At 33.5% G+C, this 27945-nt stretch overlaps 1 protein-coding gene across 1 annotated transcript in view; it reads left to right on the top strand.

Moving 5' to 3' along the window:
* LOC110713344 (DExH-box ATP-dependent RNA helicase DExH16, mitochondrial-like) overlaps window positions 1–27945 on the top strand; it is a 42715-nt gene that overhangs the window by 1938 nt on the left and 12832 nt on the right. The window contains exons 3-7 of the mRNA XM_021891801.1: window positions 6428–6549; window positions 6649–6839; window positions 9987–10127; window positions 16933–17055; window positions 22150–22227. Coding sequence (XP_021747493.1) covers window positions 6428–6549; window positions 6649–6839; window positions 9987–10127; window positions 16933–17055; window positions 22150–22227 — 655 coding nt within the window. The remainder of the gene's footprint in view (window positions 1–6427; window positions 6550–6648; window positions 6840–9986; window positions 10128–16932; window positions 17056–22149; window positions 22228–27945) is intronic.

Here is a 27945-nt window from a genome sequence, read left to right as displayed (position 1 = left end):
TTTATTCTATTTTATCATACACCCACTTACCTTTTTCAATAACTAAATAAAATCCGTGCAATACATGATTTTATTTATATATTTATTATTATTTTTTAATTTAAGCATAATTTTTAACACTGATTTAATATGTGGTTGGATCCACACGGTGTGGCCTGCCTCAATGGGGTTACCGGAGTCAAACTATCGTAACCTCAATGGTTGTTCAGTTTTTGATAAAATCCCAGTAGAAAAAAAAAAACAATTTTCATCTTGGTAGTTATTTAAAATTAAATAAAATATGTTGTCAAATTAACTTTTGATTTTTTTTTTTATTATATAATGAATTATAAATTTCTTTTATCATTTAGTAGATATTTGGATACAATATCTAATATATAAAAAAATCTATAATTATTGTTTTGAATTAATGATAAAATTTATTTTAATTTTAACTTAAAGTTGAATAATTTATTGACAAAGTTTAATATGTGGCGTGTGCCTAGGGTTATTTTTTAATTTTTTATTTCCTTAAAGAATGGTCGTGGTTATTTCATCAGAATGGTCGTGGTTACTTCATCGGGAGGGTTAAAACAATTAGGAGTTACTTGGTCATGGGTTACTCGGTTATAGTGTAGAATTTCCACCAAATATTAATTACCTTATGTGTAAGATAATATCAATTAAATAATAGTTGATACAAATACATTATACAATGCTGAAAACTAATTTAACTTAATCCTTTTGGTATTACGCACCATTTCTATTTGAGAGATACCATTGGCTAATATCTGTTGATATGTTTTTGGACTTATATCCATCATCCACACACTTATATGGCTATGTGAGTTATATACATACACAAGTATGTAACAAAAGAATTTCATCGTTGATTATGATGCTTTAAGGCTTACCATCCATGTAGATCATCAGTTTCATCAATGAAGCCATGCACTTGTTAGAAGGCCATTATAAGTATTTAAAGCAATGATAATAAAGTAAATGACATCATAGTCTTTTTATAGTTAGCTACTTTTAAACAAAATATTAAACCATAATAGGTGCCAAGTATACACTGATACCATGGATGCACCCAACACATGATCTTGGTTAAGCTCATGGAACAAGAAACGACCTAGTTCATGAGCAAACCTTTTCCATAAAGTTAGCCTCATTATTTTGCATGCTACAAATCAAAATATGGGATTTGATTACAATAGCAGCAACAGGCCTTAGTCCCGAAATGATTTGGGGTCAACTAAAATGAATCGTCATAAGGAACCGTATGATGTAAAAAGGAACATAACAAGTTCTTAAGTCGAAAGAGTAAAGTGAGAAAGAAAGAGCATTCAAGAAAAATAAAGGGACTTTTAAAAGAGAACAAAAAATGAAATTCAAGAAAGTTTGAAAGAGGTGGTTAAAATGTTAGAGTAAAAAACATAGAGGTTTGAGAAAACTGTAGCAAATGAAATTAATTCAGATCATAAAACACTAATGTGGTAACATAATAAAAGAAAATACTAAGATACATTAAAAAGTATATATATAATAAAATATGTGATATGGTAAAAAAAAAATACTTAACATTGCATAGTTTTTAATAATTTTTATAGTTATATAAACACAATGTAAGTTGTTAATTATGCTCTTACTTTGTGTCGAGACTTGAGAGTAATGAGAATATATGGTTTACGCACATTAATAATTAACCCAATAACTTGATACTACTTCTGTTGAGTGGCGTCTCCGGAAATTCCGAAGTGGGGGTTCGAAATCTTAAAAAAAAAACGATGATCATATATAAATTAAATATTCAATACATAATTTCAAATTTTTTATAACAAATGGATGGACACAATTAAAAAAAATATATAAAAAAAAAACAAGTGGTGGACTTTTGTGACTTCTCGGCATGTTTCCAAAAAGACACTAAACTTATGGTAAGTTGGTAACAAAAGCTTTACAATCTACAATAATACACAAAATAAATAATTAATTATCAATTAAAATCCCAAGTCCCCAATAAACACAAATTTGACAATATAAACTTCTTCTAATTATCAATTAAAAGACCATGGCCCTGTTTGGGAGAAAGCTGAAAGGTGAAGCTGATTGAGTTAGCTGATTTTGACTAGCTGATTTTATTAATTGATTTGACTAACTTATTGTATTAAGTGATTATATAAAAGTGCTTGGTAAATAACTGATAGCTTAAAGGTGATTGAGTATGTAAAATGACCAATAAGCTAATTGTGGGGTAGGTAGTTTAGATATGATTTTAAATTAAATGAGGTTGTAAGTGTCATTTCGCAATAATTAATGAATAAGCTAATTGAAAAAGCTCCTAAAGTGAGCTTTTTCAAACAGAGCTTATTTAGTGGAATAAGCTCTTTCAATAAGCTTACTACCAAACACTTGTATTAGCTTGTTTGACTAGTCAATAAATAAACTAATATACCCCCAATAAGCTTACTACCAAATAAGCTAATATACCCCCAATAAGCTTAGTCAAATAATTCTAACTTCTATGTTTCTACAATTCAATTTGTCAACAATTCAAGTATTCAAGTATTTTGTATTCAACAATATATCAAAACCAATTAAAAAAAATAAAACAAACAAATAAAGATTAAGAATTAAGAGGAGTAGAGGAATAAGACTATAAGAGTATAATTAAGAGGACTCACAATTCTCGAAGAACTCAGAACTCCCGTCGGTCGCCGATCGCCGATCGATGTCTCGGTGGCTGTCAGTCAATAGGTGCGGCACCGCGGCGGCCGTGGCTAGGGTGTGAAGGTTAGGTTTTTGGTTGAACGTTGAAGCCAAAAGGTTAGAGTTTTGGAATTTGGGGGAAATAAGAATGTCGATGTTTTTAATTTCTGAATTTGAATGTAAGGTGTTAAAAAAAAAAACAAAAAAAAAGTACAAAAAAAGAAGGAAGTAGGAGTCGAACTTAAGACTCTAAGGGGGGGTGCGCTGCTCTATCATTCACTTCAGTGCACCAAACTTACACATTTGATTATCTTCCTCACAAGAATTTCTTTTAACCCTTTAAAAAAAAAAAAAACTGAAACTTATAATTTTTTTCCAAAAAATCTGTGGGTTCAATGAACCCCTTGAACCCCCCCGTTAAATATTAGTTGGAACTTTGGGGTATTATTTGTGAGATTTAAAATATTCCAAAGTTGCAACTAATATTTTACGTTACCGGTACCGTATGAAAATGTTATCATGGAAACATTAAAATTGATCATGTGAAGGTACCGTGGAAAAAAATTCCAAAAATCATCAAAATTACCATATAAAACTGTTTGTATTAGGTATGTTTAAATTACTGAAAGACACATCCAGATGAGAGGAGAATTGATCATGTGAAGATGAGAGGAGAATTGATCATGTGAAGGCAATGTGGAATGTAGCAAAATTCAATAAATGTAAAATTGTACCTTGGATATATTCACAATCATCGAGAACTTCCGTTATCATTTTTCTTGCTACTAAATTTCAACCTCATTTGGTTATTGGCTTGTAAGATGCATCTGGAGGCATAAGCTCCTCCTTCAATCGAATAAATTTTTTCTTGTTTGAAGATTTCTTTATATTTATCAATATCACCATTATATAATGTGACTTAGAATTTCGAAAGTGAGAAATTATACATAAGTGTCTATATTTATGAATATGTTGGAAAAACAAATTAAGATGTTAGTAAAACTATAGTATAAACCTCTGTGTTAGTAAATACCATATTGCCATGAACAATGGATGTAACTTGCACCTCTAGCTGTAGCATATTCATTCACCACCCGTAATAAACGCACTCTCACATTTACTTTCAATATAGAAAGGGCAATAAAACGACATGGTGTGTATATAATATCCATTTCCTGCATTTAAATATCATTAAATGGGCATAAAAACTATAATAAACATACGATATCATTACCAATGCAGCCTTGCACATATAAAGAGGTCATTACATTAGTAAATACATCATGAAAGAAATCTGTGATAAAGTAAATGGGGAGCATTAACATAACAAAGAGAATTTAAAAACGTATATGAAATACACTAAAACAAACATTATTAACTATTACAAATAATTTTGATAACAAAACTATATAACTACTCTAAAGATTTAACCCTATTTCCCTATTTCATTTTTTAAAAAGTAGAATTTTTGTTACATGTGTCTTTTTTCTAATTTTATTTTTATCATGTTTTAGTGTTTCACTATCTTTTTCTCTTTGTGTTTCGTTTTCAATTAATACCCACTCATATACGAACTTTTCTACATATGGTTAAATTCACCCTAGTTTCTTATAATCATTTTGCCCTTTGAGAGCGTGCAATTTAAGTATTGCTCTTTTTTTTTTTTTCCTTTTCTTTTGTATTTTATACTTTTAGTGCTCTTTAGCCATGCTTGAAATGAGCGAATTTGTTAGAGGGGTGATAGAGTTTAATTTAACGAGGTGGTAGTTATGCATAGGCAGTGGTGGGGAATTATTGACTTCATTATAGGGTTGTTCATCGGTCCAAGATCGGACCGACCCAGATTGGACCGAAGACTGAAAATTAGAATTTTAAGAACCGAAGACCGGACCGAAAGAATCGGTCAAAAACCTGGACCGGACCGCTTTGGACCGATTTAAGAATTTTTTTAAAAAGAATAAAGAATTTTTTGAAAAAGAATACTAAATTTTTAATAAAGTTAAGGAAAACACAAAAAAAATATTGAAAAAACTATATTGTAACATCATTTTTACGTCTTTTTTTTGTATGTTTAGTGCAAAAAAGCTTATAAAGTTAAAGTTTACAAAGCTTATTAAGGATAATTTTAACCAATATTTAAGGTTTCACACATATTTTTAATAAAAAAATCGGTCCGGTCCAAAATCGGTTTTTATAGGGTTATGGACCGGACCGGACCGAAGACCGGGAAAATGAATTTCAAGATCCGAAGACCGGACCGATTAATTCGGTCCGGTCTGGTCCGGGGTGGTCCGGTTCATTTTTTCGGTCCGGACCGATTTATGAACACCCCTACTTTGGGTGGGTTTATTCTATTACTCTAGTAGTGGGGTGGCTGGATGGGTGATTATTATGCTTATACGAGGGTAGTTGATTATTGTTTCTCCAACTTTTTCTTTTTCTCTAAACATTAACCTCCTCTAAATTTTAGCTTTATTCATAACCTCTTCAATTTAACTCATATTTCCAATATTTCCCCTTAAACGATTCCCCTATCCCAGAGCCTCAAAACATTTTAGGTAAAGGGACCATTTATCTGGTATATTTTCCATTCAATGAGGTTTAGATATACCCTTATTATATACTACCTCCGTTTATTATTATGTGCAACAAATGAATATTTTATGTCTAACAAATAATACCCCTTTGTTGCACATAATAGTTAACGGAGGTAGTATATAATTTTTTACTAGATTTAAGCTTGTTCGTTTTTTATTTTTTTATTTTTTATTTTTCTTATATATATATAAATATTTATTTTGATTTATTGATCTCTATAATATTTATTTTCCTATTCTAATTTTTTTTACATAAATCTCGAGTAAATAAACTCAAAGTCTAAGATTTTTTAATTATTAAAGTAATAGTATAGAATAGTAATATTTTATCGTTACCAATATATAAATATCTATAATATTGGGATAATATTTTTATTAGAAATGTATGATTGTTATTTTTAATGTAATAAAAAAAATGCAATTTCATTCGTTGATGACACTTGAATAATTTAAGGAAAATAAATGAATCCTTTTACATTATATTTATCAGTTATTTAATTATTTAAATCCTTAATCACTATTCGAGTATTCGTTGTTTTTAAACTACGTGACAATTGAATTTAAATCTTAAATCTAATTCGTTAATTTTGTTTACATGGCGAATGAATTTTGTAATTCTAAAATAAAATATGAATATCTTTTTTTTGTTAGACCTCAGTGTGAATCTGTAATTCTAATCTCATTCACTATTTTATTTGCTTACCAGAGTCAAAGTTGATTTGACCTCATTATGATTTTCTATTTCCCCTCCCCTCAAATATTTTTATTTTTCCTTTGTGTTGGAGACGAATGAAGAAGGGAGATGCATTGCACACCCACAATCTACAAGATCAAAAGCTTCAGAAATGTTGATAAACATAGATTTATAGACTTTTAACTGACCAAACTTAAATCTTGCATTTTCATGGTCTATCTTCTGTTATCTTATAAGTACTGCAATCTGCACAAAAATTATGATATTTTGGGTAGAGCTTTATAATTTTTATGCCTTAATTTTGTCTAGACTTAAGTTTTTCTTTAGAACACTAGTAGAAGCTGTATTCTAGACTTATTGGTCTCATTTGCTGTTCAATTCTTTTAGAAACTCACAAATGATGAAATCTAAAATACTACTTTCTTGTTGGGGTTTTTATTGCTAGTCGTCCTCATACATGGTACCCAATTGCTCGAAAGAAGAAGAGAACTGTTTATCTTCATGTGGGACCCACAAACAGTGGTAAAACATATCAGGCTTTGAAGCAGTTGGAATGTAGCTCAACTGGTAAAGTAGCTGTACTTACTCAGTAAGTCAGCGGTGCACTCTTGCGGATATGCATTTTGTAATCAGATCCATAATCTTTTTATGTGTTGTGTTCTGCAGGTGTATACTGTGGACCCTTAAGATTATTGGCTTGGGAAGTTGCAAAACGTTTGAATAAAGCTAATGTTCCTTGTGATCTAATCACTGGACAAGAGCGGGAGGAAGTTGAAGGTGCAAAACACATGGCTGCAACTGTTGAGATGGCGGATGTGACATCTGACTACCAATGTGCCATTATTGATGAAATTCAGGCATGTAGTTTGCTACAGCTTACTCTGCTGAACATTTTTCACTGTGTTGGTGGTAGAAGCTTTCTTTGTTATTTGATTGAAGTACTTTGATTTGCACTCATTTGCTGCACACATGTGACTGTCAAAGCATATGCGTAATCATTTTTCTTAGGCTTCACCTAATACTTACCTTAAACTTTTTAGTGTCCATTACGAACCATCAGAATGATTTTTAGGTGTTAAGTATTGAAAAAGTAGTAGAAATAATTTTCCAAGCAAAATTGACTGATGCCAAATAAAAAACCTTGACTTGATATTTTCATACTGACTTTCTTGCTCTTGAGACATATGGTCCATGAAGTTATTTATTCAATTTTAACTCCCTCTTTGAAAAGTACAAAACGTTCTTTTAACTTCTTGTTTTGTTTCTTTCTTTCTTATTTACCCTACTTGAAGTGTAATATTTCTAAAAACCAAATGGAGATGATTATAGTTGAGAATACTTCAAACATTATTACCTTGAAGAGGACTGAGGGACTTTGGTCTGTGGCATCCCAGACTAATGATCAGAATCATCTTCTTGGATTGTGGAGGCACCATTTTGTTTCTTTTATCTACTACTTCTTCCAGAATAATTTTTTGTTAAACACCTTATGTGTGGTGTAAGGTCCCTACAACCTTTTAAATTAGGATGTGCCTCTGATAACTTTGTAATATTTAGTGCTGTATTGTGAAGGTATCGTTTTGTTTCTTTTATCAACTACTTCCTGAATAATTTTTTTGCTAAAACACCTCATGTGTGTGTAAGATCCCTACAACCTTTTGAATTAGGATGTGCTTCTGATAACTTTGTACTATGTAGTGATGTATACTGTGCTTTATTGTCGATTAAGTCGAGAGGAGGATGCTTGATTATGCTTAGTTGGAGGCATGCTTATGCTAGATATACCATGTTCATTTAAACTTTCCCTCCTCTAATTGATCCTCTTCCATGGTCCAAATTTCTCATTACTTTGGTTGCGAGATTGATAGTTACCACGATCTCTACCTCGGCCACTAAAAACCGCTTCATTGATTCCACCTCTTTGTTCATTTATTGACAACTTCAATCCAAGTGCTTACTCGTATCACTTTTGGTCCATCATTCTTGTAAATCCTTTGTTTATTCACTTGGAGCAATTCAAAAAGCAATTCTATTGATAATGTATGAATGCCTTTAGATTTTTCTATTGCAAGTAATGATTTAATTTCTTATTGCATGATCAAAGTACTTTCTCAATGGTCTAAGAATCTTCGATCTTTTCTCTATTGTGCTTCTGTTGGTTAACATTTGTAAGAAGACTAGAAAAGTAATTAGAACTCGACTCATTATTTGTCATATTCACCTCGTAATGCTTGTAATATTTTTTCTCTCTCAATTCTTTTGAATATTGTTGCAAGAGCATCCCAAGCTTTCTTTGCTTGGATTTGTAAAATTTTGACAAACTTTTCTTGATTAATCCTGCGTATATCAAAAGTAATGGCCTTCAATCTTTTTTCTCTTTGTTTTTTTTTTTAGTTTATTTTTTTTATTTTTTTTTGAGACTTTTTTAGTATATGAGACTTTTGCCTCATCATACATGTTTTTTTTTTAAGCCGTCACTAACAACTTCCCACAACCAAATTGTGCCTTCATTTTAATGCACTATTCATCATATTGGTCTTTAGATAATTGAGGTACTTGTGGTTGAGCAAAGTTGGTATACATTTTTTGAGGTATAGAAAAACGTGTCTCTGATACTAAATGTAGGAGTTGCAGATTGCTAACTCAAATATTTGTTAAGGAGATATATTGGAGGAATAAATAAGGGTTATAATTCTCAATCTCCCATTTTCTCTATTTGTATTTCCATGTATTAAATGAATTGCTTACATATTTATATCAAGGGTTTCTTTGAGAATTACTCAAGTTTTCCAAAAATGTTTATATAACAGATTTTCTAATGCGTATTAATTTTCAATGTGTTAGACATTATTTTTAGGGATTGGTGTGGTAGACTACCTTTTGCCTCGCTCACTTGGACTATTATGTTCTTGTTCTTTTGGATAGGCTTCTGTGAAAACCGATTCATTCTTGGCTTCTGTTTGGTTGAAATTACCTTTTCAACTTATCTTTGCTAACACTTAATCATTTTTCAAGTTGAAGCATTTTACATGTGGCACAATCTTAATGTAATGAAGACTTACTTTGTGATTGTACTTAATTAGCTTATTCCATCAAACTTGAGCTCAAAAACTCATTGAGCTATTGCTTCTTTGGAAAGGGGTTCACTGCAATCTATTAATTGGAAACTTATATATTATGCTTCTCTCTTACCTTTATTGTTTTATAGGTAAAAGAGTTTCACAAAACCAAACTGATTGAGCTTCAGAATGATCTTTTGCCTTGAATTTTTACTTGCATCTTATTTTTTGGATAAGGAAACTGATGTATGGGATAATGTTCAAATCAAACGGAGGAATAAAATTGAGAATACAAAACATACTAGTGGGAGAAATTCATTGCAAGTTAAAATCTACCATGAAAAGTGAGAAGGGCAAGACTATGGACGTACCATATCATTCCATATGACTGTGCTGAGAACGTTATTATTGTTTAAATTATGCAATGATTTCAACTTTTCAAGCACTCCAAAACAGAATTAGCTTATCGCTAGAGCGTCCTTGTGTTTAAATATAAGATGACCATGTACTTTGACAATTTCTTTGAATTTGAACTAAAATATAAATCCTATGTATCTCTAATTATGGAGCAGAATTTGAGGTGGTATCACTACCATTTTTAGTGCTAAAACTCTTTTAAGGTGTGATTTTACATCTCTTTTAAGAATATTTAACAGTTTAAAGTCTTCACCATAAGGGTTTTAGCATTTGCTGATTAACAAGTCAAACACTTGCAAAATAATGCAAGTTTAGGAAAAGTTTTCTGTATGTTTGATTTGGCTTGGGAAAACCCATCATTTCTTGGTTTCTTGCTGTCTTGATATGTTTCCTAGGCAGGAGGTGTATGCTGCTTGACTTTAGTAAAAATTTTCTAGCATTAAGGACCACAATTGATGAGGTCCATTGTGTTTATTTATTGTCCGTTTTTCATACACTTGTATTAATTTGTATTTTTTACGACATCAGATGCTGGGTTGCAGGACCAGGGGCTTTTCCTTTACTCGTGCTCTGTTGGGACTTGCTGCAGATGAACTACACCTATGTGGAGACCCTGCCGCTGTACCTCTAATTAAGGAAATTTTGAAAGTCACCGGTGACAATTTACAGGTAATTTTTTTTTTCCCGGTTTGAGAGATTGTTAGGTATTTCATAAATTAGACTCTTTTTTTTAAATTTTTTTATTTATTTACATTATCAGCAGTTTTCGGATAAATATATTTTCATTTTTAATTATATCCCACAGCTATTAATTGTCACCTAATTGATAATTGAATCATGCATAGCTTCTGAATCTTCTCAAAAATTGCTACCTATGAATGCTTCAATCATGTGCATATGTTTCTAATTCTGGTTTTTGATTGGTAGTGCACTATATTATATTTTTTTGTGGGTGGAGAAAGGAAAGAAAACAAGAAAGATAGTGGAATGGAAAAGCATTCAAATCCCTGCAACTTCCTAGCATGTTTACTCAACCGCCCACCCTCCCTTTATTTCATATCATAGTTACCCATAATTTTAGCTCACAAAACTTAGTGAGGAAGTGAAAGCTTGTTGCTAGATCAGGGCTTTTCAAGGATTGCATAGTCCTTGCAAATAGAGCTTGTTTGTTTACTTCACTCGGTCAAATGTCTATGGTGTAGTTGAACCACGAGGACGAACCTCATTTAGTGTCAAGGAACATTTATCACTATTTTATGAGTTCTTAAGGGCTAGATGGAAGTCAAATAGGAATTTTGGGTTGGTTGAAGATGATGTGGTGGCTATTGGTGGTGGTAAAGTAGTTGTGTATGGGTGAGCATTGGGTGGAATGGTGATGTTTGCTGTAGGATAACGGTGCCAACAATGGGGTTAAAGTTGGGTGTCATCTACCATGTTGGGATTAGAATGGTGTATGTGGTAGTGGTGGAAGGACTTTGAGGGTTTTAGGCGTATTCAAGTTCGGGGGGGGGGGGCACTGGGGGGTCTAACCAAATAGCTCCTTAGTATTATTTGGGTTAGTATTGAATCTTTTGTTCTTTAAAAATCTATTTTATAAGTTATGTGGCTTTCAAGTGTTAGCATGTCATTAAAGACACTAAAAACCTAAATAAGGTCACTATGGAGTATGGACACTGTTGTACCAATTCAATTACTTTTGTCGTTTAAAGTCTGTTGTAAAACTTTCTTTTTGTGGAAAGTTAAAAAGAATTGTAACATTACTTTATTTGACTTATGACTTCTTTGTATCAGTCTTTTCATGACATGAGTTTTTCATTTTAACTCTTTATCCCTCCTCATTCCATGGGCTCCTAGAATTTGATGTTGTCCCTAGTGTACGCCTAAGCGCTATGGCATTAGGCAATTATATTAGTTTTTTTTTTCAGGCAACTAGGCAAGGTGCATTCAAAGAGGCACTTAAGGCGCACTCTGGTCAATTTTTATTTTTTTTAATTTTTTTTATATGATTTTATAGTGCACTTCACTTAAAAAAGGTGCACCGAAGTGCGCCTAAGTGCAGCAAGATCTTTACTGTTTTAGTGCCCTTTTGGCACCTTCTGTTAGGGGTGGCAAACAGATCAGGTCGGGTTCGTGTTCGGGTTTTCGTGTTTCGGGTCAGGGAATCCTCCCCAACCTGAACCTGATCCATTTAAGTTTTCGGGTTGAAAATCCCAACCCGAACCTGATATTTTCGGGTTCAGGTCAACCTGAAAACAACCTGATTTGACCTGACTTTTGTTAATTGTTTTAATTTTTTTTTTAGCTGAATAAACTGATTTTTAGCCAAATTTTGTGTTTTCAAACAGTTAACAAAACCTGAATTTTTTACCCAATGTTTTCAATAGTCTAAAATGCCTAATTAACTATTACACACTAAGTCACTAACACACCAAAATAGTCTTAACAAATTACAAACCATAATTAAAAAGAAAAAAATGTCTTTTAATAAACTTTAGTCCTTGTGACTCAAACAATATTCGAAGAAGCATTCTCATCAAATTCTGATAGTTCCGGCGAGGTTTGTGGTGCGTCATCGTTGTCCCCCACCTTAAGCTTCATAACGGATCCACATAGCATTGCCATTTGAGGATCCATATTATCTACAAGAAAAGATAGCAAATTAAAATCAACACATGTACTAAAAATAAAAGATAATTTACAAGTAATATAATAGTTCTAACTCATTTTTTACCTTCCCCAAAATCCCAATCCCAATCCCTTAAGCAAATTATAGCCTCCACTGTTTCTGATTTTAAAGCACTTCTATAACAATCAAGCACTCGACTTCCAGTACTAAAAGCTGATTCGGAGGCCACAGTTGATATGGGGACAGCAAGAACATCCCTAGCAATTTTAGCTGATATAGGATACCGGACCGAGCAAGTTCTCCAATAAGACAAAATATCAAGGTTGGTGCCTCGGGGGATAAGTGGCTCCTCATAATACATATCAACTTCAGATTTGATTGCCACATTTGATTGCTCCATAGAAAAACTATCAAAATCCTATATACCAAGATTAGATTACATGAGTAGCATGTCACAAAAAATCAAAAAATAAAAATCAGATTATCATACAATAAAATCAGATTATAATATAATAAATCAGATTATAAGAAAATCAGATTATAATACAATAAATCAGATTATAATACAATAAATCAAATTATATGAGTAGCATGACGCCATGACACAAAAAATCAGAAAATAAAAATCAGATTATAGTACAATAAATCACAGATTATAATATAATAAATCAGATATAATAAAATCAGATTATAATAAAATCAGATTATAAAAAATCAGATTATTAAATCAGGATATGTTTTCACTTGCAATAAAGGTAAATGCATCAGAAAGACAGAAACTCAGAAAGTTGTTTACCATCATAAAATCATTGGAAGCTTCATTAGCATTAGCATTGGAAGCATTAGCAGTGGGAATAACATTGCTTGATGAAGAATGATTGGATGCATAAGCCTCGTACAACCTCCGTAAAGCATCCTTAACCTTAGAAAACTCAAGCTCGTATTCAACACTATGCTGACCATATATCCTCATGTAACCCCAATTGACACATTGCAACTTATATCGTGGATCCAACACCACAGCAACAGCCATAAATGTACTAAATTCTGACCAATACTTTCCAAATTTCTCATACATTTTACAAGCCATTTTTTGCATAAAAAGATCTGAACTTTTCATTTCATTTTGTAACAACAACCTAACTTGTAAGACTCTATGAAAGTAGAGATTGGAAGTTGGATATTTGGTCCCAGAAAAGGCAAGTGTGACATCATGAAAAACTTTCAAAAACTTGCATATTTTTTCAATTCTACCCCATTCTTCAACAGAAGGACAATGTACATAATTGGCATCAACTTTTTGAAAGTGAATTAAAGCTTTTTTAAAATACAAAGCACAATCAAGCATCATGTAAGTTGAATTCCATCTAGTAGGAATATCTTGTTGTAAAATTCTAGTAGATTGAATTTCAACATGTGATACACAACTTAAAAACCTTTGTTTCCTAGCTTGTGAACTCTTACAATATTTGGCACTCTCTCTAATCTTATACACAGCCTCATCAATTTCTTTTAAACCATCTTGAACAAATAAATTAAGAATGTGAGCACAACACCTTACATGAAAAAATTCCCCACCACAAATCAACTCAAGTTCCCCTTTTAGATTTTCAGCAAAAACATCATTTGAAAAAGCATTATCTAATGTAATTGAAAAAATATTTTTTTGAATACCCCATTCTTTTAACAAACCATACACATGATCACATAAATGAATTCCTGTATGGGGAGGACCAATGTAAGAAAAGTTCAAAATCTTTTTTTGCAAACACCAAGACTTGTCAACATAATGAGTTGTCAATGAAATATAACCATCAGTGGTTATAGAAGTCCAACAATCAGAAGTCAATGCAATTCTACTACAAGTTGAGCCCAAAACAACTTTTAATTTTTCTTTCCCTCTTTTATACATCTTAAGTACATCAGATTTGATAGTATTTCGAGTGACAGGTTTGAAATCAGGATGCAAATAATTAAAACATCTCCTAAAACCCTTGAACTCTACAAACTGAAATGGCATATCATGCTCCACAATAGCAAGAGATAATAATTCACGGAAATAATTAGCATCAAATTCACGCAATCTATTTCCTAAACCAGAGGATGTTTTCTCTAATATCATTTGACCAACATCCCTAAAAGACCTTTGTTTGCAATTTTTCAAATGACGATAAAGATTCCAAGTTCCATTCTTACTATCAGCATTAAAATGTATACCACACTTTTTACATTTGCAAATTAGATTACCATTTTCATCAGGCGTTGACGTTTCTTACCAGTAAGAATCACACGAGGTTTACCAGGAGAAGTTTTCTGGTTTTTACCATTTCCTTTGTCTTGTGTTGTCGAGTCAATCTCCTCTTCCTCGGAAGAAAGTTGCTGAACATCGGCATCCATAATTACTGCAAAAATTATAACAAAATAAAACATTTATTTTAAAACAAGAGACAAAAACTGATCTATTCTTTCTAGAGATATAATCTAAACATCAACATCCATAATTACCGCAAAAAATCAGAAATTATTTGGACAAGAACAACAATATAAAATAAACAACAAGTCAACAACAACAAGCTAGAGATATAATCTAAATCAGACCTAAAATTAAAAAAAAAAAATCACATGCATGTCAAAGATATATTCTTGCTGTAAATTAGATCAGGAATTGGATTATTGTGCTAGAAATTTACAAAGCAACCCATCATACGTTATATAAACTTAATACTATTATCATGCAAGAACAACAACAATAATCAAATACAAATCTGTATTGAAACAGAAACAAAAACAACAAAAATCAAGAACAAACCAAACGAAAACAACCAAAATGAAATGAAAACAACCAAACTCGAAACGAAAACAACCAAAAATGGAACGGAAACAAAAACAACAAAAATCAAGAACAAAACTAACGAAAACAACAAAACCAAAACGAAAACAACCAAACTCGAAACGAAAACAAAAAAATTGAAACAAAAAAAAAAAACATCAAAAATCAAGAACAAAACCGAAACGAAAACAACAAAACAGAAACGAAAACAACAAAAATCGAAACAAAAACAACAAAAATTAAAAAAGAATTACCTTTGAGAGTTTGAGGTTTGACGGCTTGAAGGAGATGAAGATTTGAAGATTTGAAAAAAAAAAAAAACAAGAATGGAAAATTCAGAATCAGAACTTGAAATTCAAAACAAAAACGAAACGAAATAAAAAACAATTAATAACCATTACCTTCAGGCGTTTGAGGAGTGAGAACGAGTGAGAAGAGGGAAAAGTTGAGAACTTGAGAACGAAAGAGTGAGAAAGAACTAGAAGGAAAGAGTGAGTGTGGAGTGTCTGAGAACTTGTGAGAACTTGAGATTGTTGAGAAAATGAGAACCAGAGAAGTTTAGAGAGAGAGAGAGAGAGAGAGAGAGAGAGAGAGAGAGAGAGAGAGAGAGAGAGAGGGCAAAATGAGAAAATAGGAGACAAAAACGGCTGGTGGGGGTTAGTCACATTTAGGGTTTTTTTAGGTTTAGAACTTTAAATTGGGCTTGGGCCATTAGCCATTAAAATGATTTTTTTTTTTTAAGACTTTTTTATTCGGGTTATAAGGTCGGGTTCGGGTTGACCCGACCTGATTTTGACCCGAAAATTATTTTCGGGTTGAAATTTTCAACCTTAACCTAACCCATTTAATTTCGGGTCGGGTTCGTGTCAACCCATTTAAGTTTCCGTGTCGAAATTCTCAACCCTAACCCGCTATTTTCGGGTTGGGTTCGGGTCGGGTTTTCGGGTCGGGTCAGTTTTTGCCACCCCTACCTTCTGTGGCTCAAATATTTTGGAATTGAGGTCATGATGATTACCAAGATTACCAACTAATGTTTACAAGCCACCAAAATACGGGTTGGATTATAAAAGATTTTGACAAATATAAGCCCTTTCATTCAAGTCCATGTAGGTAAGCATAATATTAGCAATTAAAATGCAAAATTATGGCTGTGATCAATTCATTTTCTTGCAAATGAATAATTAAGAAAGTTAGTGGCTTCAAAAAAAAAAAAAAAAAAAAAGAAAATTAGTTGAATCTAGTCTTAGCAAACTTCACTTGTAAGAACTAAATATTTGATACACTTGCCGTGATTCGGATGAGCATTAAATTAGGTTATTCTACCCTAGAACGATTATAAAATGCCACACCTTATGGCTATATAGCATCATTCAAATGCTCTACAGGTGTAATTGTGCTATCACTAGTATCTGGATCAAATTTATCCAGAAGAGTACATTATCATATTATAAATAACGTTGTTCATGTTTGAGGACTCAGATTATAAGTTCAAAGAATGCATCAACTCGTCTAAGTAATAGAATTAACTATTGTAAAGTATGATAACTGGTTTTTTGTTAGAAAGAATATAGCCTTGTTAACGCTATCACATCTTATTAACCCTTCGAGTCTCATGAATTTGGTATTGTCAACTAAAAAAAAATGAATTTAAAATTAACTAATATGAATTAGATCATAATATAGAATGATAAGATTCTCAAAAGACTAAAAGAAGTTATTATAAATGTATTGCCTCAAAAGACTATGACAAGCTATATTGCCTCATGGCAGAGACTTTAGAGGAATTAATTAGAGAAGGTAAACGAACAAATTTTTTAAATAATTTGAACACAAGTAAGAGGGATGTGTAAGGGTATTGGCTGCTTTATTATTGTGATTTGTCATTTACTCTCCTTGATCTCTTCTTTAAAGCTTGTGCCAAAAGCCAATGTTGCTTCTTTATCAGCTAATATATGTTGTTTCTTTCCTTGCTTTGTTTTTTTTTTTTTTTTACTTCTTTATCCCTGTTTGTTATGCAGATAAAATATTATGATAGGTTATCACCTCTGGAACCATCAAAGGTGCCTCTTGGATCATTTAAGAATATAAAAAAGGGGGATTGCATAGTTACCTTTTCACGTCGTCAAATATATAATTTTAAAGTAAGCTGCCTACTTTTTACCCATATTTCTATTGATTATTTCTATTTATGGGGTGTGGATTTCTATGACTGTACAAGTAGCTTTAATGTTACCCCCTTCGTCCCTATTTTTTGCTCCATTGCCAAAATGTGGGTCAAACTTTGACCACAAATTTCCGTTCTACAAAAGGAAATATAGTCATGTGGGATTTTGTTTGGTTCGTCTCATTGTAAAGTCAATTAATATCAACTTTACACTTATGAAAATGAAGATATAAACGTCTTAACACGTGTCTAGGAGACCACACAAAGTCAAATGGGGCAAAAATAAAAGGACAGAGGGAGTATTAGGATTGAGATTCTACTTGAGGGCTATTAGGATCGGATTGTACGACTCTACAAATTTTGTAGACTTTATGAGCTGCACTAAAAAATAAAGGTGTCATTTCGGGTGTTCGGATCGGGTTCGGTGAGGTCGGTCGGGTCAAGTTTTAAAGTTAAATCATGCTAACTTATTGTGTCCATGTGAGAGTCGAAATCTGATATTTTTCGAGTCGGTTATTCAGATCGGATCGGGTCAGGTGTGGTTTTGACACCTCTACTAAAATTGTTAATTGTTTACTCATTTTATTATTAAAGGACACTTAAATTTGATTTTTTTATATTTTATATTTTTGATTTTTATTTATTTTTATTTTTATTGTCAATTGTTTGTTTATTTTTTGTTTGTAAGTGGTGATTTGATACTGCAATTTGCTTTTGTTATTACAACTATTATCGATGAAGGGTTGGAAGATGAGAGAATTTTTTTTATTTTTATTTTTCCTAGTAGAGTTCTTTGTTGTGTATAATGGTTTGCTACTCCACCCTTAAAGGTTAGAAAGGTGCAAGTTAGGTTGCTAAGTAAGTTGGAGACTTAGGGCAGAATAATTTGTTTTCAGAAGATTACTTCACAACTTTCTCTCTCTTTCTCTTACCTATTGGGATTGCCATCCGGTAATTATCGTAGCCTGTCTAGCTATTGCTGTAGCTTTTTGTGGTTGAATATAGAGTACGTGCAGAGCTAGGTTATTGGGAAGAGGAGATAGGGGTTTGGGGTTAGGGAGGAAGAGAAAAATGTGTGGGGGCTTGGTAATGCAAAGAGGAGAGCGGGAGAGCAGTCTGGGGCTTGGTAAAGATAGGAAGACAGGAATTTAGGTTCTTTGTCATGTGTTAATTACTTTGGTTGTTTGCAAAGCACATCACATACTGTATGCCACTTGGCACTTGTTGCAGTGGGGCTTCCTATATCGATGACATAATATGAGGTGATATATAATGCTGGCACCATCCTTATTCAAGTACACCTCTTGTGTCTAGGTACCAAGGTTACACTTCTTGGATGTAGGAAGTTTTGCACACAAGTGTGTCTCGCTAGCTATTTGTATGTATACTCTTTGATGCGCACTTGGTGTCCATTTTTCCTCTCCCTTACTTTGTCTATGAGATGTGGGGGGAAGGTTAAAGGAAGAATAATTTGAGAAAATATTTGAAAAAGACTGCTTGCATTCCCTTTATGATATACAAATGATGCCTTTGTGCCTATTTATATGCCCCTCGAATCTTAGCCTTATTTCTAGATTATTCTCATATCATGCAACAAGTGTTCTAGATACATGGCTTCTCTAGATACGCCTATTCTAGACATATCCACACAAATACATCTTTTATAGGAGCTCTTTGGTGATTTATAAACCCTTTCTTAAGAGTGTCTAATCGTTGCTAGTTCTCATTCATCGAAAGCGGCTTCCATGGCTCACTTGATCTTATTTAACACATTTCTTTGACTCGAATTTCATAACTTACTAAAGCTCCTATTGACAAAATAAGTATCAATGTTTTGTTGATGTTTAGGAAGCTTGTAAATGTGTGTAACAGTGTAATAGATCAAAAGTTTATGTTCCTTAACCCTTTTGTCTCACAAAATTGTTTAGCTATACATGAGATATTTATAACTGAAAGAAATGTGCCTTAAATTGTGGCTAGGAAGTAGTACGGAGACACGCCATGCCATAGGGAGGCATGTCTCACGTCTGTGCCTCGTCGGGGATTTTGGGAAGAATTGCAAGGGGTTCGCTGTCCGTGCCGAATGGTGGATGTTTGGTTAAGTTCATGTTCACTTTCCTGGGTTAGATTTTGGGTTGGCACTGGTTGTTAGGCTGGTTTTCACGCGGGATTTATTTTCTTATACATGGGTTATATATGCTATTATAGGGAGCACTGTATAGGGAGCCAAGTACTTCAGAAATTTGAGAGTTTTATGTTGTATCTTTCATCTGAGATCTTAAAGAGATTACGAGAGATAGCATCCGAGAGAAGATCATTCTGTCCATTGATCATTCTGTTTTTCCATTTATTGGTTTCCTAAATTTGTAATCTGTTATTCCTCAAGATTAATAAAATTATTACTCTTGCCTGTGTTAACACATTGTTGGTGAACCATGTAAATTCCGTGTGTTTTCTTGTTTGATTTTGCATTCAACATTTGTTCTTTCTTGTATCTGTTATAGCACAGCTATGCATTATGGATTTCTCGACTACATTTGTGCAAAATATGATGGAAAAATTACTTAAGCTGTTAATAACCAACACAACCTGAGAAAAATACGTTTAAACCCAAAGTGGCATGTTCTCTAGAAATACACCCAAATTGACACCTCCCATTAATTTTCAATACACTATTAACCCCACTACCTTTCTTTTACAATTTTTTCAATACTCTAACTACCCCACTTACCTCTTATTTTATTTAAGTCAATTAAATATAACCCTTATTAAAACACGGAGGGAGTAGATTTTTTTAGGATTCACCCAAAGATGCTCATTAGGACAGAACAAAGGCTTATTTGGATCGGTATCTGGCGTTAAAGATGGAAACACAAACATTATTTTCTTACTTCAAGTTTAATTTATACGGCTGAAATTGCTGTTCTTAGCGCTCTATAGTACTTGCAAGTATTCTTAAATATTCCTCCATTATTTAGCCAATCATGTACAAGTTCTTGTACACTGTCAACTTGAAGTTCAATTACTTGAAGGAAAATTTAACACCTTTTATAACCCTGTAGTTGTGAAAAAGCACCTTATATTTTATTTTTATTTATTTATTTGTTAAAACACACCTAAAACCAGTTTTTTTTTTTTTTTTTTTTTTTTTTTTTTTTTTTTTTTTTTTTTGCGAGAACACACCTTAGGGCGGTTTTAGAGGGATTGACTCGGTTTTCGGTGACCATCACGTGAAGGTCACGTGACGACACCTTTCCTTTCTTTTTCCCCCTTTTTACTCCAATTATTTTCTCTCTCCTCAAAACCACCAAACCACAACCTAACCAACCCAGCCGTCGACACCGACACCACCGCCTAGCCAACCCAACCGCCGTCACTACCACCCACCAACCTAGCCGCCATCATTAGCCTCTTGAAAAAACCCCTTCCTTTTTTTTCCCCCTATTCCCCTCTAATTAGACTTTCTTTCTCATCCGTTCTTCCTAGCAACAAACCTTCGTTTTTGCTCAATTAATTAACTCCATTGTTTTGCTCAAATTGCTACAAAGAACCTTAATTAACCTAATTTTGAGGAAGGTAAGTTGTTAAAATCAATGAAATTGATTGCTAATTTTGTCATTTTTTTATTTACCTTAGTTTAGGGTTTTAATTGGAGGTATGAAAGGGGGAAAACCCATTACCAACCCTCTTCTCTCTCTATTGGTTTGTGTTTAGGGTTTTTGTCACGATGTTTGGGGTTGCTTATGAGGTGGTTAGGGGTGTTTATGGAGATGCTTAAAGTTTTTTTTTGGGGTAGTTTTCATGGTGGGTCTAGTAGTTTTGGAGGGTGATGTATGGTGTATGTGGTGGGTTTCGAATGATTTAGGTGGCTAGTGATGGCGGCTAGGTTGGTGGGTGGTGGTGTACGGCTGGGTTGTCTAGGTTGTGGCTCGGTTGTTTTGAGGAGAGAGAAAGTAATTGGAGAAAAAAGGGGGAAAAAGAAAGGAAGGGTGTCGGCACGTGATGATCAACGTCGTAAAACCGAGTCAATCCTCCTAAAACCGCCCTAAGGTGTGTTCTTGAAAAAAAAATTCTGGTTTTAGGTGTGTTTTAACAAAAAAATATTTATAAGTTGTTTTTTACAACAAAAGGGTTATAAAAGGTGTTATTTGTCAAAATTTCCTTACTTTAATGACATGTCAATGTAAAAAGAAGATATTACATTCTACTCCCTCTATTTTTACTTGCAACAATTTGACCATCACAGAGTTTTATGCGATTGAGTTGAATTTGTAATAATATTGTGTAACTGGGGTTTGTTGGGAGTTAAAAAATGAAAAGAAAGTGATAGTGGGTGAATAATTTATGTAAAAGTAAGGGATGTGAGAGAAGAGAAACATTATAAAAGAGTGAGCAGGGTAGGAGTGGGGACCATTTGAGGAAACGGATATAATAAAATAGTGATGAGTATTTCCATTTAAGGAAGTGTTGAGATTAAAAAAAGGCTGATTATAGAAAGTGTTGCAATTAAAGAAAATGGAGGGAGTATTTTCATCTGAAATAGTTTTTTGTCACTCGCTTGATTTTGTATACTTCACTTATTTGTTCTAAGTATCTCCATGGTGTTCGGGTGGTTGTATATTAGCTTTTTAGCTAGATTGATATTATTGGGTATGCAGAATTTTTTATACACGATCTGTCCTAACTATATAAAAAAATGTATTACTACTCTATACTGTGTTACGTTCTTTTTGCTGGGTTTTGTTGCACTCTAAAAGAGATTCTTGTTTATAAAGAGAATTGTCTCTATCCACTAAAAAAATGAGTATATAATCCATCATGATGGTTTTATAGATGAGTATGGCCCTCTTTTGAGATTCACTACTGATGTTTTTCTTTGTTTCTTGTCTAATGATGACTTTATTTGCGGGTCTTTGTGTATTGTTGGCTTCTTGGTTAGGTTTGAGTGTTTGTGAAATGCACTCGTAATTTTATTTTATGCTGCTGGTAGTGTCACATCTAACCAGATTGTAATTTTATGTATGCTGCTGGTTAGTGTCATATCTAATCAGATTTCTCGTCTATTTCTCAGAGAAAAATTGAAAATGAGGGAAATCATCTTTGCTCTGTTGTGTACGGTTCACTACCCCCGGAAACTCGTACTAGACAGGTAATGACATTGTATATTCTCATGCGTTCTACATATTATGAGTTTCAGCAACCTTTATGTTCTGTTGGGTTCAAGGCAAAGATTGAAGATTTCACTGAACTGGTTATTGGGATGGCTGAACATGTCTCATATTTAAATGTGATAAAGTATTTCGGTATATGCAACCCAATGGATGATGTGAAACTTTCATGTAAAGAACCAAGCCATGAATTGGAGGTTCAGTAGTGTTTTTAGGACCTACTTTTGTTTAAAATTGATTACCTATGTAGAAAATGGATATTTTCTGCGTTTAGTAATCGATGAAATATTCTCTAATCCTATAAGGTTAGACTATGAGTTAGATCTTAAGGGATTGGAAAGTTTCTAGATGTTACACCCAAGGCAGAAAGTTGAATATCAGTGTTTTGGGCTATATCCCTAACTTTTAAAAATTCAAGCAAACTCTGATGAATGTTTATATCCTTAAAAATGTTTGTTAACTACTTTTTTTTTTTTTTTTTTTTTTTTTTTTGAGCTTTTATGAATAGTGTGCGGGCATTTATATCCCTAAATATATAACCAAGTTACTTAAGTAATCCCAAGTTAGTCATATAATTGAATGAAGATGAATATCCCAGATTTCTGCCACACAACTTAAATTGATATAACAGTAGGGGTTCTATCTGCCTTTCTGCTGAACTTTACACCAAAGATGTCCATTTTCTCATGGAATTAATCCAAGACAAACCAAGAAGATAAGAAGCGTTTAGGCTGAATATTGTGAATATAATTGAAGCGTTTAGGCTGAATATTGTGAAATATAATTGATGAATCTGATATCAATTTGATGTGTATTTTTACTCCTAATCAATTTAAGAAGCAAAGTCTGATTAATCCAAGTATAAGTATTCGACATTATTTGAAATTTGCTCATATTTATATTCAATTAAATTAAGGAAATACGCAAGAACGTCCATAGAGGTTTACAGCTTGTCCAGGAAGCGAAGTCTGATTAATCCAAGTATAAGTATTATATGAAATTTGCTCAAATTTATATTCAATTAAATTAGCAAAAGACGCAAGAACGTCCACAGAGGTTTACAACTTGTTCTTCGGTATCTTTGTCTTCGTTTCTTGAGCTACTCTTTGTTCCGAACGCAAGTTAACACTTTTTTTGAGGGGAAGAAATCTTCACCGAATTCGTATAGGTGCCAATCGAACTTGAAGGGACCTATGCCATATTGAGGTTCCTTGACTTAGGGATTATATCTGGTTCACTTGGACTTAAAGGTGTCAATTGAATTTAAAGGGACCTATGCCATATTGAGGTTCCTTGACTTATGGATTAAATCCAAAGAGGTTGCAGTTTTTTTTGTTACGGTGGCAAGTAGAGGACATACACCCCGTAAGGGCGAATGAGGGATTCATGGGGTTTTGATCTTCCTCGGTGCAAAGTTGAAGAAGCTTTTTGTTAGTTGGGTTTTGGGATAGTAGGGGTTCAAATGTGGTTGTAGGGGGTCTGGTTGAGATAGTAGGGGTTTGGTAGTAGAGGTTTTGGGTTGGTAGTAGGGGTTCTAACAGTAGGGGTTGGTTGTAGGGGTTTGGAAATAGTAGGGGTTCTTTCAGTAGGGGGTTGGGACATAGTAGGGATTCTATCTATCAGTGGAGGTTGGGGGATGGGGTAGTAGGGGTTTTCAGTAGGGGTTGGGATAGTAGGGGTTTTCAGTAGGGGTTGGGATAGTAGGGGTTCAAATGGGGTAGTTAGGGCTGGACAGGAATGGATCGAAACCCGAAATAAGCATTTTTTTAGGACCGGGGACCGGACCGTATTCTGCCAGTCTGGTCTGGACCTGTTTAATACGGTCCGTTCCGTTTTTGGACCGGTTGGGACCGACTTCATCCGTTTTTTTTCCTGCATTTTAACAACACTGCTAATCTTCCCTGCTATTTTTTTAACCTGTTTGTTCTTTTTTTTGAACCGAACTTCCGAGCCGAACTGACTTCCAGTGAGGGCCGTGAGGCGGCCAAGGCTGGAGTGATCGGAGCTGCAGGTTGCGGCAAACGGAGGAGTGTTTAAATTGATTTTAATACCAAATGCCCCTAGGTGTAGGTGCACCAAAAAGTTATTGTACGCAACACTTTTATCAACATTTCGAATAAACGTTGTAAGACTGAATGAAAATATTGGCGGATATTTAAATTTTAAGTTGAAATTTTAACCTCACCCTTATTTTCTCTTTTACCACATTTTTCTTCTTTTTTTTTACGACACTAAAATACACTCCAATCGTTTGTAACACTCCATCCAAGGAGCAATAGTGTCGAGCAGCAGCAGCGTCATCGTGCTGATTTTTGTCGCCCCTATCAAAGTTCAGTTTTGCTCTTCAATTTTTTCCTCGAATTTTGCATATATGCTCAAAATTGTTGAAGCTAGGGCTCAAATTGGGGCTTTTGATATTTGCCCAAAATTTTCTCAAATTCTTGCTTGTTTGTGCTTAATTTTTTTTAGAATGATGTATTCTTGTAGTATTTTGTGTTTAAACTTGAATTCGAACTTGAATTGCTCGAAATTATCGAAAACTTGAATTGCTCGAAATTTTCAAAGCTAGGGCTCGAATTGGGGCTTTTGATTTTCGCCAAAATTTTTCTCAAATTCTTGCTTGGTTGTGCTTAGTTTTTCTTGATAATGATGTATTCTTATGTTTGAACTTCAACCTTTTTTGTCCAAAAATATACACGAATTTTTGGTTGGATTTTTAATAAAATTTGCTTGTTTAGATGCTTGATTATGCTTATGAATTAATGTGCCCAAATGTGGGATTTCTTGAATTGTTGGTTTGAGACTTGCACGATGTTAGTAGTGATGCTGGTTGAAATTCATTGTTGTGTATATGCTCTTGTTGAGTTTATGCTATACGATATTTCGGATCCATTTAAATTACTTTGTCAATTCATGTTTTTTATGTCAATTCATGTTGGGATGAATTCAAGTAAAATTGTATGTAAAATTCCCCTAATTTGATAGTGCTATTATGGAAATGGACTCGTGCTAGTTTAATATTTTTTTTTTTTTTTTTAAGTTTAAATATTTTAATTAAGGTTAATTTAAGGTTTAATTAAGATTTAAGATTTGAGTTTACTCTGTTACGTGTTATGTCTACTTGTACACTTCATGTTAGGTATAATTGTCTAATGTATTCATGTTTTTTGTTAGGTATAATTCGTCATCAACATGAGTGAACTTCGTCAGAGAGTGAAATGTGCTACTAGCCTAGGTAAAATTGTTAAACTATTTCAGGATTTGAGGGAAAAAAACAATAGATTTATTAAGTTCTTCCATTTTAAGAACTTTATAAATCTAGAAAACGACCGAAAGGCTAGTGGGTCTCTAGCACATGAGCTCTGTAATGTGTTTAATGGGACACAGTTTGTCTTCAACCCATCTACGACAATGCAAATATGCAGCCATGAGGTGCCATCGATCCTTGGTATTGCGGATACCGGGATCGTGATCGATCTCTCTAAGTTGAAACACTGTTATATTTTTCTTTCTTACCTCTCCCCTTTAATAAGGGAGGAAAACCCCCTATTTGCCTCTGATCTTAGGGATAGTATCGTTTAAATGGAGATTGGAACAAAGTTGGATGAGATGATCTTTCAAAAACGTTTTACCGTGTTTGTCATCGACCAATTTCTTTGCCGTGGGACCAGGTACCAAAATGTTAATTCAAAATTGTTTGAATTAGCTGATGATTTAGAGAAGGTTAATTCTTTGAATTGGCCTGAAATTGTACTTGGTCATCTAAAAAAAGGTTTGCTTGAGTCCAAAGCTGCTTTGGCGAACCGGGTGAACAGCCAAACATGCTGTTTTCCCGGTTTAGCCAAAGCAGCTTCGGACTCAATCAAACCTTTTTTTAGATGACCAAGTTCAATTTCAGGCCAATTCAAAGAATTAACCTTCTCTAAATCATCCGCTAATTCAAACAATTTTGAATTAACCTTTTGGTACTTGATCTTGACAAACAAGGTAAACCGTTTTTGAAAGATTACCTCATCCTCCTTTGTTCCAATCTCCATTTTAACATAACTATCCCTAAGATCAGAGGCAAACAGGGGTATTTCCCCCCTTATTAAAAGGGAGAGGTAAGAAGGAAAAATAAAACAGTGTTTCAACTTAGAGAGATCAATCACGATCCCGGTATCTGCAATACCAAGGACCGATGCCACCTCATGGCTGCATATTTGCATTGTCGTAGATGGGTTGAAGACAAACTGTGTCCCATCAAACACATTATAGAGCTCATGTGCTAGAGGCCCACTAGCCTTTCGGTCGTTTTTTTAGATTTATCAATTTCTTAAAAATGGAAGAACTTAATAAGTCTGTTTTGTTTTTTTCCCTCAAATCCTGAAATAGTTTAACAATTTTACCTAGGCTAGTAGCACATTTCACTCTCTGAGGAAGTTCACTCATGTTGATGACAAATTATACCTTATCAAAAAACATGAATACATTAGACAATTATACCTAACATGAAGTGTACAAGTAGACATAACACGCAACACAGTAAACTCAAATCTTAAATCTTAATTAAACCTTAAATTAACCTTAATTAAAATATTTAAACTTACAAATAAAGGAAAAATATTAAACTAGCACGAGTCCATTTCCATAACAGCACTATCAAATTAGGGGAATTTTACATACAATTTTACTTGAATTCATCACAACATGAATTGACATAAAAAACATGAATTGACAAAGTAATTTAAATGGATCCGAAATATCGTATAGCATAAACTCAACAAGAGCATATACACAACAATGAATTTCAACCAGCATCACTACTAACATCGTGCAAGTCTCAAACCAACAATTCAAGAAATCCCACATTTGGGCACATTAATTCATAAGCATAATCAAGCATCTAAACAAGCAAATTTGATTAAAAATCAAACCAAAAATTCGTGCATATGTTGGGACAAAAAAGGCCAATTTTGGGCAATTCAAACTCGAATTGAAGTTCAAACATATGAATACATCATTATCAAGAAAAACTAAGCACAACCAAGCAAGAATTCGAGAAAAATTTTGGCGAAAATCTAAAGCCCCAATTCGAGCCCTAGCTTTGACAATTTCGAGCAATTCAAGTTTTTGACAATTTCGAACAATTCAAGTTGGAATTCAAGTTTAAACACAAAATACTACAAGAATACATCATTCTCAAGAAAAATAAGCACAAACAAGCAAGAATTTGAGAAAATTTTGGGCAAAAATCAAAAGCCCCAATTCGAGCCCTAGCTTCGACAATTTCGAGCATATATGCAAAATTTGAGGATAAAAAATTGAAGAGCAAAACTGACCTTTGACAGGGGCGACGGAAACCGGCATGATGATGCTGCTGCTCGACGCTGTTGCTCCTTGGATAGAGTGTTACAGTCCTTACAGACGATTAGAGTGTATTTTAGGGTCGGAAAAAAAAAGAAGGAAAATGTGGTAAGAGAGAGAAATAAGGTTGAGGTTAAAATTTCAACTTAAAATTTAAATATCCGCCAATATTTTCATTCAGTCTTGCAACGTTTATCCGAAATGTTACTAAAAGTGTTGCGTACAATAACTTTTTGGTGCACCTACTCCTAGGGGTAGTTGGGATTAAAATCAATTTAAACACTCCTTCGTTTTCCGCAACCTGCAACTCCGATCACTCCAGTCGTCGCCGCCTCACGGCCCTCACCGGAAGT

This window comes from Chenopodium quinoa, unplaced genomic scaffold (genome assembly GCF_001683475.1).
Source record: "Chenopodium quinoa cultivar QQ74 unplaced genomic scaffold, ASM168347v1, whole genome shotgun sequence".
Classification (NCBI taxonomy): domain Eukaryota; kingdom Viridiplantae; phylum Streptophyta; class Magnoliopsida; order Caryophyllales; family Amaranthaceae; genus Chenopodium; species Chenopodium quinoa.
Note: the sequence above shows the minus strand (reverse complement) of the source record. Positions and strands in the feature narration are given on the sequence as shown.